The sequence below is a fragment of the Pteronotus mesoamericanus genome, unplaced genomic scaffold, assembly GCF_021234165.1.
Source record: "Pteronotus mesoamericanus isolate MK-2021 breed Mesoamerican mustached bat unplaced genomic scaffold, CSHL_Meso_final contig_46, whole genome shotgun sequence".
In the NCBI taxonomy this organism is placed as follows: Eukaryota; Metazoa; Chordata; class Mammalia; order Chiroptera; family Mormoopidae; genus Pteronotus; species Pteronotus mesoamericanus.
Window position 1 is genome coordinate 7,739,953 of NW_026555170.1, and position 12,582 is coordinate 7,752,534.

Consider the following 12,582-nt stretch of genomic DNA (forward strand, 5'->3'; position numbering starts at 1 on the left):
TGAAACATATAATCTTACTAACTGACGTTCCCCAATATATTTAACAAAATAAAAAAAAAAACAGATTATGATCATCAACCAGTTTTGGCCAAGTAGTATAGTCCGCAGTAATTGTATGAAATGCATAAGCATCATAAATGTTGTCATATGCCTGTACAGAGTATAATAAATGCTTCTAAAAAAGAAAAAATATCCAGGAAACACTAAGGAGTATTCTTATAACACTACATAATGGTTGTGGGGGTGGGAAAAGTAGGCTAGACACACTTAATTGTAAAACCTGCTTCATAGGGGTCTCTTTTGTTGTTTTACAGATTCTTTTAATTATCAGTCTTGATGTCACAAATGATTTTGTAAGGAAGAACCAGAATATATTGAAGCTTGGAGTCAGAATGATTCAAATGACTTGAATTATGACTTTTTATGAAAACGCCAAAGTAATATATGAGAAAAATCAATGTTTAAACTCAGATATTTCTTAACATCAGTGTGAAATATAAATCCTAAATTATAAGAAAGCATTGACAAAATTTGATAGTAATCTTTGTGGTTTTTGTTTCTCCTTTGATATTACTATTGTTATTTATTGTGCTCTTTTAATTTTTTTCATGTGAAGTGACACAGTCACTCAGTGATAGGTTAGTCTATTGCCACCTCCAAGCTTTGTGATCTCTCTCAGCATTGGTTTTGCAGCTGTAAAAGATTATATTTACCTCATAGCATCGTTATATTTATTCTTTTTGACTTAAATTCCAAGAGCCAACACATACGTATACTTGAATCTCATAACATTTCAAGTAGGCTGTTCATATATCTTTCAAAAGTGAAACTTTGACATTATTAAGATGTTCTTTATTGTTCTTTTGGCACTAGAGAACAGTTAGAAAAGTTATATTTCAGTAATGAATATAAATAATTTTATTTGTTAACTAGTGGGGAGTAGGGAGATAGGCACATCAGTGTCTTTCAGTATGGAATTGTTGAACACTGTATTAGAATTAACGTGATATGGCAGTCATATGTTGCAACTCTATATAGAAACCCTGTAAATATAACAGCCACAAATATAGCCTGATGAATGATTGTTGTGTAGGCTACTCAAATATGAATGGCATTACTATTGATGATGTGTTATTTTTCCTAAACAATGAACAAGTCTTGGTAAAGTTATGAACAGAAATAAAATACAAATTTCTTTGACTTTACATAGGAGTTGTATTTTGGAAATACTCATTTTTGCCCTAAAATAGCAGGGGGAAAAAAGACCATGTGTAAAATGCACTTAGGTTCTAGGTTAATGAAATTATAAATAGGTTTTTGTTTGTTTGTTTTTTGCTTCTTTACCTACTTGAATGTCCAGCTAGAAATTGAAAAGTCTAGACCGGAGATCTTCAACTGGCATGCTGTGGTGCACTGGTGTGCTGAAAGTATTTTTAAAACATGCAATACCTGACTATTTAGTCAGAGGCAGTAACCTCTTTTCCTTAGATTATCAAATAAAAAATAACAGCCAACACATCAATAGCTGTATGGTGTGATTGAATGAAAATTAATCCTTTTTTTTTTATCAGATCAGCAAAAAATATATTCTTTGGTGTGCTGCACAATTTTAGTAATTGGATTATATGTACCATGAGATGAAAAAGGTTGAAAATTGCTCATCTAGACTATTTTTTATTGTGTAGGTCTGTTGGGTGTGCATTGCAGGACCCAACATCCTCTTTACACTAAATACAAGTAGTCATCTTAATATTTTGATAACTAAAAAATATTCCTTCCAATTAAAAAAAATTATTTGTTAATTTTAGAGAGGAAAGAAGAGAGAAACATCGATTTGTTGTTCCACGTATTTATGCATTCATTGGTTGATTCTTGTATGTACCCTGACCAGGGATTGAACCTGCAACCTTGGCTCTAACCAACTAAACTACCTGCACAGGAATCATTTCCTCCAATTTTAAGTGTCCACAGACTACCACCCTTATCGGGAACTATTGGTCTAATTGTGTAAAAGGTGAGGAAGTCATGTACTAGAATACAAAATGATATACAATATTTGAAATCATGCACTGATTAAATTTAATTAAGATGGCTAATTTGAGACTTTTAAAATTAAGATGGCTGTATTTGTATGTTCTTATGTTTCGTAGTAAAATGAATGAAAAAAAACCTGGTGACTCACAGACTCTTGGTAAGTAACTATATTTAAAATATTTTCAAATATAATTTAAAATATTGATATATTTTACTCTTGCTTTTTTATTATAATAAATCTCTAGAATACAACTCAAACAATAGAAATGAATTCCCCAATCCATGCCTACTTCATATATCTGTATACTAAAGGACAATATTGTGTGTATTCATTTCAACAAAAGTCTGCTGTAAGAAGACTATTTACCATATTTTATTTGTATTCTCTGTATGTATTTATCAGGTATAGTTTGTATCTGGGTAAAATGGTATTTTTTATTTCATAAATAATTTTTCTTAAAAAAGGAAATGGAATTAAGAACAATTTAAACAATACATAAAAGTTTAACATGAATAGGAAAAGTTACCTCTGCATGGTCACAACAGTCTCCTCAAATAGATAATAGACCTTTTTTTTTAGTTGTTGTTTTCTTCATTTATATATTGGATTGAAACAGTATTTATTGATACTATTGAAAATGAGAAATTTAAACTGTTACATTATACTCCCGTGCCACCGCTTCTACCCTCATCAGCCCTTTTTAAGATTTATTTTTTGATTCTCTCTCAAATTAAAGTATTATACTTAAAAACCTATACTTTGCCTGTCACTTATAGAGAATATCTGTTGATTCTACATTGTGTTGGGTAAGAAAATTTGTTTTCTTAAACCTCCCTCAGCTTTCCTGATTTTACCTATAGATTCCTTATCAACTATGCTAACAGTTCTGAAACTTAGTAATTCATGGACTACCTTCATGTATTTGCCAATTGCAAACACTACCTATTCTGTTATTTACTTAATATTTTTGCCAAGATTGACTCAGCTTTATATACATATATATGAATGTGTTTATTTCATTATTATAATACAGCCAGTATCATTTGCTATAGTAGAAGATGATAAGTATAATTAATTCAGAACAATTTTATTGAATTTTAAACATTAAAATTTAGAAAAAACAAAGTACAAATAAAAACAAAAGTAATCTACTTATAAAAAAACATGCCTGAAACCTAGTCTGTCCTGTATTCATGGTCTTCAATGCCACAAATGGAAAGCCACAGGATCGCTGTCTATAGCAGATTCAGGTTCATTCAAGCACACATCATGAGGATTCCTCTTCTGTAGTCTAAGCTAATTCCTCTTCTCTTGATAGCTGCATGCACACTTCTATAAAAGTGCAGGCACTGGGGATGAAGATGTTAAGGTGGGAGCTGCTGATGTAAGATGTCCAATAAACAAATGGCATTTTGCTGGAGTTAATGTGGTCAGTTACTTTATACGGGGAAGGCAGGGTAGCTGAATTCTTTCAAAAGTTTGGAGAAAGGGGCTTTCAGTTATGGCTTATCTCATTAAACTGGAGTGAGGAGGGTCAATATAGGGGGACTATTTCACAGTATTAAATTTTAGCTAATGAGGTTTGTTTCCAGCCCTGAAATCTATTTTATGACTAGCCTGTTTACAAATATATAGCACCTTTTAAACATATAACATCCATTCTTGATTAGTTAAATAGGACTAGCTGCTGTTATAGGTAAACCCTGAAGTCTTAGTAGTTTAACACAAGAAAATTTTATTATGTGCTCATGTTACAGGCCAGTGTGGATTAGTTAGGGGAGGTGGAACAGGTAGGGAGTTTCTGTTCCATGCAGTCATTTAGATATCCAAGCTCCTTCGACCTTGTATTGATTTGCCACCTTGAGATCCTCAGAGCCTTTTTGCTTCAGCTAGTGATTTTCTCATTGTTTTATTAGTACATTAGAAATTTTCTGTGCACATAAACATTGCAAGATAGAAAAGATTGATAGGTGTAATATTGACATTTACTCAATTCTATCTGTGTCACACCCTTTTAATTATATTACTATATACTATCTTGTTCTCATTAAAACACAGTTTGAGGTAGGTACTGTTGTCCTTATTTTTAAGAGGAAACAGCTGTAAACTGTTTATGTGACCTGTCCAAGGTTTGTACAGTGAGAGTGTAGATCTGAGTCTTAACTCATATCTCCCTGACTCTACAATTGCCTTTTTAATATTATTATTTAGTTTTTATTCACCTCACTAATATTTATTAAAAACCTGTTATATTCCCAGTACTGTGCACTGGGAGGGATATAGATAGTAACCTCGAGATCTTAAGCATTCTTGATCTTACCATAGTGAAAGTTAGTCATACATACACATTAAACCAAGCAACACTAAGAAATCTCATGGAGGAGGATTTTGCTCTTAGAGTTGCTATGAATTCAAGGAGCAGTGTGAGATGTTTGGGTTAAGATGGTCTTGGGAGAATTTATCTTGAAAGTTGAAACCTACGGAGGATCCAGACAAAGAGAAGAGAGGAAAGAGGAGGGCACCTTACGTTTGGGCAGTACCTGTTTCTTCCCACCACACCATCTTCCTCCCTAATTTTTCTCTGGTCCTACTCTCAGAGAAACCAGAAATGTCAGTGTGTATCTGTGTGGCCCAGTAACTGAGGGCTAGTGCTAATTTACATATTGGTTATATTTGGTTATATTTCCTGTTCTGTTTTCAGTCTGCTTACACTGGGATCTGTATTCAGAGGTAAAGGAAAGAGTTGAACATTTTTCTGAGAGCACTGTTCCCTCATGTAAAATATTAATCTGACTTCCCAGGAGAGAAATGAAGTGGTTGAGGGACATGCTAATTGGTAAGAGGTAGAGGCAGGATTTTAAGCTGGCGTGGATCCGTTCAGCCCTGGGGAAATGCAGCTGGAAGGCTCTCTGGATGCTGTACTCATCTATGTGCAGTAGCAGCCTGTGTTCCTGAAATGGGCAACCTGAGGAACCTGCAGGCCGTGTCACGATTCCTTCTGAAAGCAACTGTCAGATTCACCACGGACTATAAAAGAGATAACTTTGTTATTTTTTTAAAGGGATAAGAGCAGGAATGTTGGAAACTTACGCTTTATTTAGAGCCTGCCATCTTGCCTTGGTCTCACAAGGGAGAATGACAGCATTGTCACAGTGGTTTCAATACATGTGATGGTTGAAATATAGATGTTAGATTTTGGAGCTTCTCTGAATTGCTTGTAATCTGGTGACCTGTAAGTAGCTTGCTGAGAATATGAAACCCTCAATTTTTTTTCCCACCCTTCATTGCAGATAGATGTTTGGTATCTCATTATATTAAAAACAACATTGTGTATACATTCGAGAAATGTAGTATAGTGATAAAATTACTAACTTCATTTCATATTTTATCCAAAGTCATACATTTGAAAGATTACAGGACATCGCATGGACATGGGTAGATTTGGCTCACTCTTATTTCCAATAGTGTCACAAAACAATTTTGCTTTCTTTGAGCCATTTTCAATGAGGTTGTCGCAGGGAGTGCTGCGCGGGGCACTCTTGGATCTGAGGGTCACTGTCCAGAGGCAGCTGAGGAAGGACCGGGGCTCTGAATCCCACAGAGCCCGTTCCAGGGTTGTCATGGATGGGGGAATAAACACGAGTTGTCACAAACACTCCTCTGTTTGCCAGGAGAGGGGACGTGGTTCTTCCCTCTAGTGGGAAGGCCCTGAGCCCCCAAGTGTCTAAAGGCTTCTATTTAGAACTGAATGCACAGGGGTGTGGATGCAAAGCTCATCAATCACTGTCAAAAGGCTATGTTTACAGAAAACAGACAGAGATCATAGATAACAATTAGAGGAACACAAGAGGTCTGCCTCAGGTCAGGGTCTGTGAATAATGTAAATCTCCTTCCTAGTATGAGCCGATTATCAGGTCTTTTGAGGGAAGAACAAAGCATGCTTCAAGGAACTTAATTCTAGGCCTGATTACCCCCTGGGAACCTCGGGATCCAATTTAGAGCCATACCTACCTATAGTATTGTTTCAAGCCTGAGCCTGGTGGCAGGGCAGAGCCACCAAGAGATAAGGAGACTTTTTTTCAGATAAAATGAGGATCCTGGCCATGTCCAAGCTGAGCCAAGGGGTGCAGGGGTGCGGGCCTTTTTGCCCTTTCTCCATGTCCCCAAAGTCCTTGTCTGCTGCCCATACCTGCCGTGTTTGTCTCAAGTTGTCCCTCCTCATGAAAGATCTTACCCATCATTGACTACCAATCATCACAGGGCCAGTCAGGGTGATGTGAGGGAGGCAGGAGCTGCATCCTTGCCAGGGGGACAGATTTTGTCTCCTCAGTAGCCTGTTTTTCCACGACCTCCTTGATTATTTCCAACCTTGGGACCACTTGCCTGTCGGCAAGGCTACAGTCCCTAAAACCAGACGGGCATTTCCCAACAGAAGGTACTTGGAAGTTTGGGTAAGATTGTTACATCAAGACACATTTATAAAGTTTGGCAGCAGCACCATCTTATAGTTTACATAGGCCCTCTTCCTTTCTTTTTTGGCCTTTCTTGCATCTCTTTTGTCTAAGTTGCTCTAGATTCTGGTGGGCTTTCTCCTTTCTTTAACACAGTGCTTAGGCTTTGAATTTGCAGAATTATCTTCTCTAAACACATCTTTGGTCATATCACTACCAAGTCAGAAGTCTTCATTGACACCTGTTTGCTCCCCAAATAAATTACAAACTCCTCAGGGTGATAATTAGGATCATCCTGTGTAACCACCATCCAGAACAAGAAGTAGAATAGAAACAGCACCCAGAAGCTGTCCTTGTTATTGTTGCTCCTCCCCAAGAGTAATATCTGACCTTAAATCTTCTTCTGCTCATCCTTATGTTCATGAAATTTATCCATGTTATTGATTATAGTGGTAGTTCATGTCTGTGAAGCATTATGTACATACTTCCATCAGCAAACTTGGTGTGTATAAGGCTCTTCTGTATGTGGCTTGATGAACAATGAAATCCAATTAGGCATAAGCTAGTCATACGGAAGGTTCAGTGTGGCCCTTCTGGGACCTTTAGTTTATGTCCAGACCTCCTCAGGAGCCAGAAACAATGCACAGGAGTGCATGAGTGAGCAGACCACAACACTTTAAAATAGCTCTTGTTTAGAGCTGAGTTTCTCAAACTTTTTTCTAAAATTATTACTGTGGTAAAATACACATAAATACAAAATTCACCATATTATTTATTTTAAAGTATATAATTTGGGGCATTTAGTACATTCACAATGTTGTACAACCTCTAGTTCCAAAATATTTTCATTGCCATCAGAGGGAACTGTACCCATTAGGTAGTCATTTCCGCTGTCCTGCTTTTTACCAGTCTGCTTTTACTGTATTACCTGCTTGCCCTCTGTTAGCCTTTGCTTCAAGCTGCTGCAGCTAGTATATTTGTCCTAAATGCTTTTGACAGATGGTCATGCTCCAGTCCTGAGAAAGTTCTGAGATAGGAAAAACAAGGTCAAGCGTCTGAGCACGTGCCTCAGCCACCACACAGGCAAAAACAGTCACATTTTTTTTAGAACAGAGTCCATATTGCCTCCTCTAGACAATCTACACCAGGAACATGGGCCATCATACCAAGGACCATCATACCAAAGGCCATATTGCCCAGGTGGAGATCAGGGGGTGGTAGGTAGGTAAGCTAAAATGCCACAATGCTCTCATCAAAGTATAGCAACTGGTTTCTTTATTAAGCATACTCCTAATTATTTTATGTTTTCAAATTAGATTTCAAAGTTTCTGAAAAATTTATTCTGACATTTTTTGTCAGCTTGATTGTTGCTTTAATGGAGTTTTAAAAACTCCTAATCCATTGTTTTCAGTGATGTTACCCTGCAAGTTGCCATTTAACTATACACTCATCATTAAGAATTAATGAGTAAAATGTAAAATCACATTATTGTTTTAGAAGAAGGTGTTGGGAATCATAAGTTACTGATAACAATATAACGTGATTTGCTCACACAGAAAGAATTGAACACATCAATTGAGGAAAGCACTAATTCCATAGATTTTTTTTTTTTTAGAAACTTAAAAAATATTTTTGTCTACTTACTTTTTCACTGTTAGCTTGTGTTTTCTGTCGAAAAAATGATGACTGCCCTAATAAATATGGAGAAAAAAAAACTAATGAGAAATGGAACCTCACTGTCCATTACTATTGTTTGGTGAGTATAATTTATAATTAAAACTTAGAAATTTGATACTCTTTTAAAGAAGATAATTAGATGCTGATGACTGTTTTCTGAGAATTGGATAAATCATTTAACTTCTATATACCTCCTTTCACCTATATGTAAAAATAAGATTTTCATTTATCAAATTCCAAGATTCTAAAATTGCTTGGCACGTTTAAAAACCTGTCATTGTTACCTGTTTATTTTTGTCTAACCCATTAGGGCCTAACTAACAAAAATAGTTTGGTCTAAATGAAAGTTATTCTTTTTACCACTTCTTGTTTTCATTGTTGCTAGTGATAAATCTCATGAAAGACTTGTTCATAGGTTGAGGGAGTAGAGGAAACGCATTTTATTTCAAAGAGACCCTGGAAAGAAAAGTTCTGACTAAAGGTAATACTTGTAGAAGAGTAAATAAGTTAATTTATGGTGGGTCACTCAAAAGAAAAAGAAAAGTGATTTCATAGTGAAAATTAGTTTTTAATTTGTTCCCCATTCCCTCCACCCAGTTCTCCCCACACTGAATTTGTGTCTTAAGTTCTTATTTTCTGGGTGCCTCCATAGGAATGTCTATAGCATAGACTCTGGCTTCTCCCAGAGCAAGTGATAAAAAAGAAAGAGAGGGATAGAGAGATAAACCAAGATGGAATCATATCACCTAGCTTTAACAGTCACTTTCCCTTTATGCTGTTTGTTAGAAGCAAAGTCATTAAGGCTAGGCCACACTTAAGGAGAAGGGGACCAGGTCCCGCCTCTTAAAGGAAGGAGTATCAACAAATTTGTGGACATATTTTTATACCCGTCACATTATTCATGCTAAAACTCTATAGATGCTTCCTTGAGAAAACATCTAACATATTCCTTGGTGGCTCTCTAAGACTACCGTTTTGCATCTCAGTTAATTAGACTTGTAGACTGGTCTAAAAACCAAATTCCTTTGTATCAAGTCTTAAGGGAACATGAAGCTGGCATTCCAAATTTGTATGTAAGTTGGGGTTTATTATATTTTGTATCACACAAGAAAACTTTTTCACTTTTCTAAGAGTTTATTTCAGTTTTTTAAAAAAATACATTTTATTTTTGACTTTAGAGAGAAGGGAAGGGAGGGAGGAAGAGAAGGTGAGAAACAGCAATATGAGAGGAAACTTCAATTGGTTGCCTTCTGTACATGCTCCAGGGGATCGAATCTGCAACCTAGGCATGTGTCCTGGCTGGAAGTCAAACTGGAGACCTTTCGGTTTATGGGACAATGACCAAGCATATCAGCCACATTGGCTGGGGCTATAGTACTTTTTATGTAGTAGAATTAGGAGAGCTACTTTATTTGTTAGTGGGTTATTTATTTTTTTTCATAGCTAATTCTTAAGTAATGTATATCACTTGGTTTTCTTTAGGATATATTGATTAAAATAAACCTCTTTAATCAAAATTTTGAAATATTTTTGAATTATTTAATATATTTAAAAAGATATTGACCATGGGCTCAACACTTACAGCATTTTACTTCATTGTGAACAGGAAAGTATAGTAATGTTACAAATGGCAGTGGAATATTAGAATTGAAGAGACTTAGAGACAAGCTAGTCTAGTCTAGTGTTTTTATTTTTGTGTTTAAGGTCAGAGACATTAAATTACTTGCTTAGGGGTCCAGAAAGTTGGACACAGAGCCTGGTTTGCATGCAAGTGAGTGTTTCTTATTAGCAGTCCCATGCTTTTTCTTGTTTAATGATGCTCTTTTAACATATTTAAGCTAAAGTTAAAAATCAGATGTTTTAACATGTAAACATTTATGTTAATTACAATTCATTAGGTTTCCCTGTAAATATGCCTTTTAGGATTCAAAATCCAGCTAGATTTACAATTAGCCTGAAATATCACTGGTAATCTCTATTATCTTCATACTATATACTGTTACTATATTTACACCTTTCAGCATTTATCCCCTTTTTTCCCTAAACCTTAATTATAGATATTTTTTGTTTTTCTTTCTTTGTCTGTTATTTTCTGAAATACTTTAGAAACCAGTTTCATTATATGAACTATTAATGTGCAATGTCTTTCCAGTCAAAGAATATGAGTAGCTTCTTTCTTTGATCATGAAAAATAACTATTAAAGTTAAGAGGTGCTTGAAATTTGAGTTGTTCTATGCTTATTCTTATTAAAATACTACAGATATATTTTTATTACAAACTAGTTTCTTAGAGCTTATTTTCTAACTGAGAATATATTCATAGTTGATGTCAAGTGGAATTTGGCAGAGAGGTAAAGAAGAAGAAGGAGTTTATGGTTTTCTAATAGAAGACATAAGGAAAGAAGTGAATAGAGCTTCCAAACTGGTAAGTAAATTATTTAATTCAGTACACTAATACCATAAATATTGTTAATACTAGGGAAGTCTTCTTCATCAGTTTCTGCACTAGAAATTTGTAAGACTTTGATTTATGTTCCAGTGCTTACTCTTGTCAAATGTGAATTTTGGAACATTTGTATATCTTGCCCCTGGTTAATATATGTGACAATGTTGATTTCACTTCCTTTATCTTAGTCCAACCAACTCATCATTTTACCCACTCCTTTTTTAAAATGTAGTTATTTATTAGAGAGAGAGAGAGATATCGATTTACTGTTCTACTCATTTATGCATTTATTGGTTGTTTCTTTATATACCCTGACTAAGGATGAAACCCACAACTTAGTGTATGGGAATGGCACTCTAACCAACTGAGCTACCTGGCCAGGGCCATTTCACTCACTCTCCATCAGAATTGTGAACAAACTCCACACTGCTGTTCTTTAAACCTGAGTCAATCCAGCCATTCACTTTTCATTCTTATACTTCAGTTTCTGGGTTGGAATGATGATTTGAGAAAAAATTACTCAACTATGTAGACCAATAATTTATGATCTCCACACCTCTTGTGGCCCTTCTGTGACAATGCATGCTTGTGTTCAGTGCCTTCTCCTGTTCTCCAAGATAAGTATTCTAAACTTTAACTCTTCATTCATTTAATTATAATTTGTAAGTCTTCTGTGTGATAGCTACTAGATTATGTGCAAGGAAAGGACTGTAGGTTTCCATGTGGTCTGACTAGAAATAATGAAAATGAGAGAATGAGTAGGTAAAATATGAAGATAGAGTAGTGGCCTACAATCTGCAACAGATAATTAAAATAATGTTTTATTCCCTATTTTAAAGTTAGTTGAGGCAAGGAAATGGAAGCAATTATTTTTTAAGATGTTGAGGATACAGAAGACTTGATGGTAAAATAGAGGCTCTAGAGCACAAGGGAAACCCTTTGGAGAAAGTTGATCAGTGGCCTTCATCTAAGGGCCACATGTGAGTGTTAGCATCAAAATTCCTCAACCTCCTGAAGACAGTGAACTTGTGAAAGATAACCTCTAAAAGTCCCCTTACAGTTTGGAAATACCTGATTTCTTAAAGCATCTGAATTCTCTCTTGAGTATACTGTATTGTGAACTTTTGAAAATATCTCCATTTGTGACCTTACACTAGAATTCTGTGTATCATTTTACTGGGAGAGTATCAGGTTGGCAAAGTATTCTCCTATGACTTGGTGGTGCTTGAGGAGTTAGCATTAACACAGTATAATCTCTTCATCAGTGACCATTATAATGGCCATCTCAAGGATTCCATTTGAGATGCACCAGAAAAGGATGCACCAGAAAAGGATGTTTTAGTACTGGTCTGTATTTTAGTAATGACTGATTCATCTAACAGCCTTTCTGTTTGTATACCACTGTTGTATTTCAGTTAAGTGACAGTGGTATGATGTTTCTTTCCCAGAGCTGTCATAATAAATTACCACCAACTGGGTTGCTTAAAACAGAAATTTATTCTCTTACAATTCTGGAAACCAGCAGTTCCAAATCAAGTTGTCAGAAGAATTGATTCCTTCTGGAAGCTCTGAGGGAAAATCCATTCCATGCTTCTCTCCCCACTTCCAGTAGCTGCTGGCAACCTTTGCATTTCTCGATTTGTGGCAGCATAATTTCAGTCTCTACTTCCATATTCACATGGCCTTCCCCTCTGTGTGTCTGTGTCTTAAATCTCCCATTCTTTTCACTTACACAGACACCAGTCATTTGATTTAGGAACCACTCTAAATCCAGGATAAGCTCATCTTGAGATCTTTAACTTACGTTTACAAAGATCCTATTTCCAAATAAGGCCACATTCATACTGGGAGTACCTAATATGAACGTGGCCTTGGTACCAGGAATTAAGACGTGAACATGTATTTTTTGGTTCACTATTTAATTTACTATGAGTATCTAACACTTTTTCATTTGGTTAAGATAAAGTGATCGT

At 35.6% G+C, this 12,582-nt stretch overlaps 1 protein-coding gene across 1 annotated transcript in view; it reads left to right on the forward strand.

Moving 5' to 3' along the window:
• Nucleotides 1-12,582, forward strand: part of G2E3 (G2/M-phase specific E3 ubiquitin protein ligase) — a 67,143-nt gene that overhangs the window by 27,725 nt on the left and 26,836 nt on the right. Inside the window, exons 2-5 of the mRNA XM_054577904.1 lie at nt 1,892-2,014; nt 2,151-2,191; nt 8,145-8,242; nt 10,487-10,588. Of these exons, the coding sequence (XP_054433879.1) occupies nt 2,155-2,191; nt 8,145-8,242; nt 10,487-10,588 (237 nt within the window). The 5' untranslated portion in view covers nt 1,892-2,014; nt 2,151-2,154. The remainder of the gene's footprint in view (nt 1-1,891; nt 2,015-2,150; nt 2,192-8,144; nt 8,243-10,486; nt 10,589-12,582) is intronic.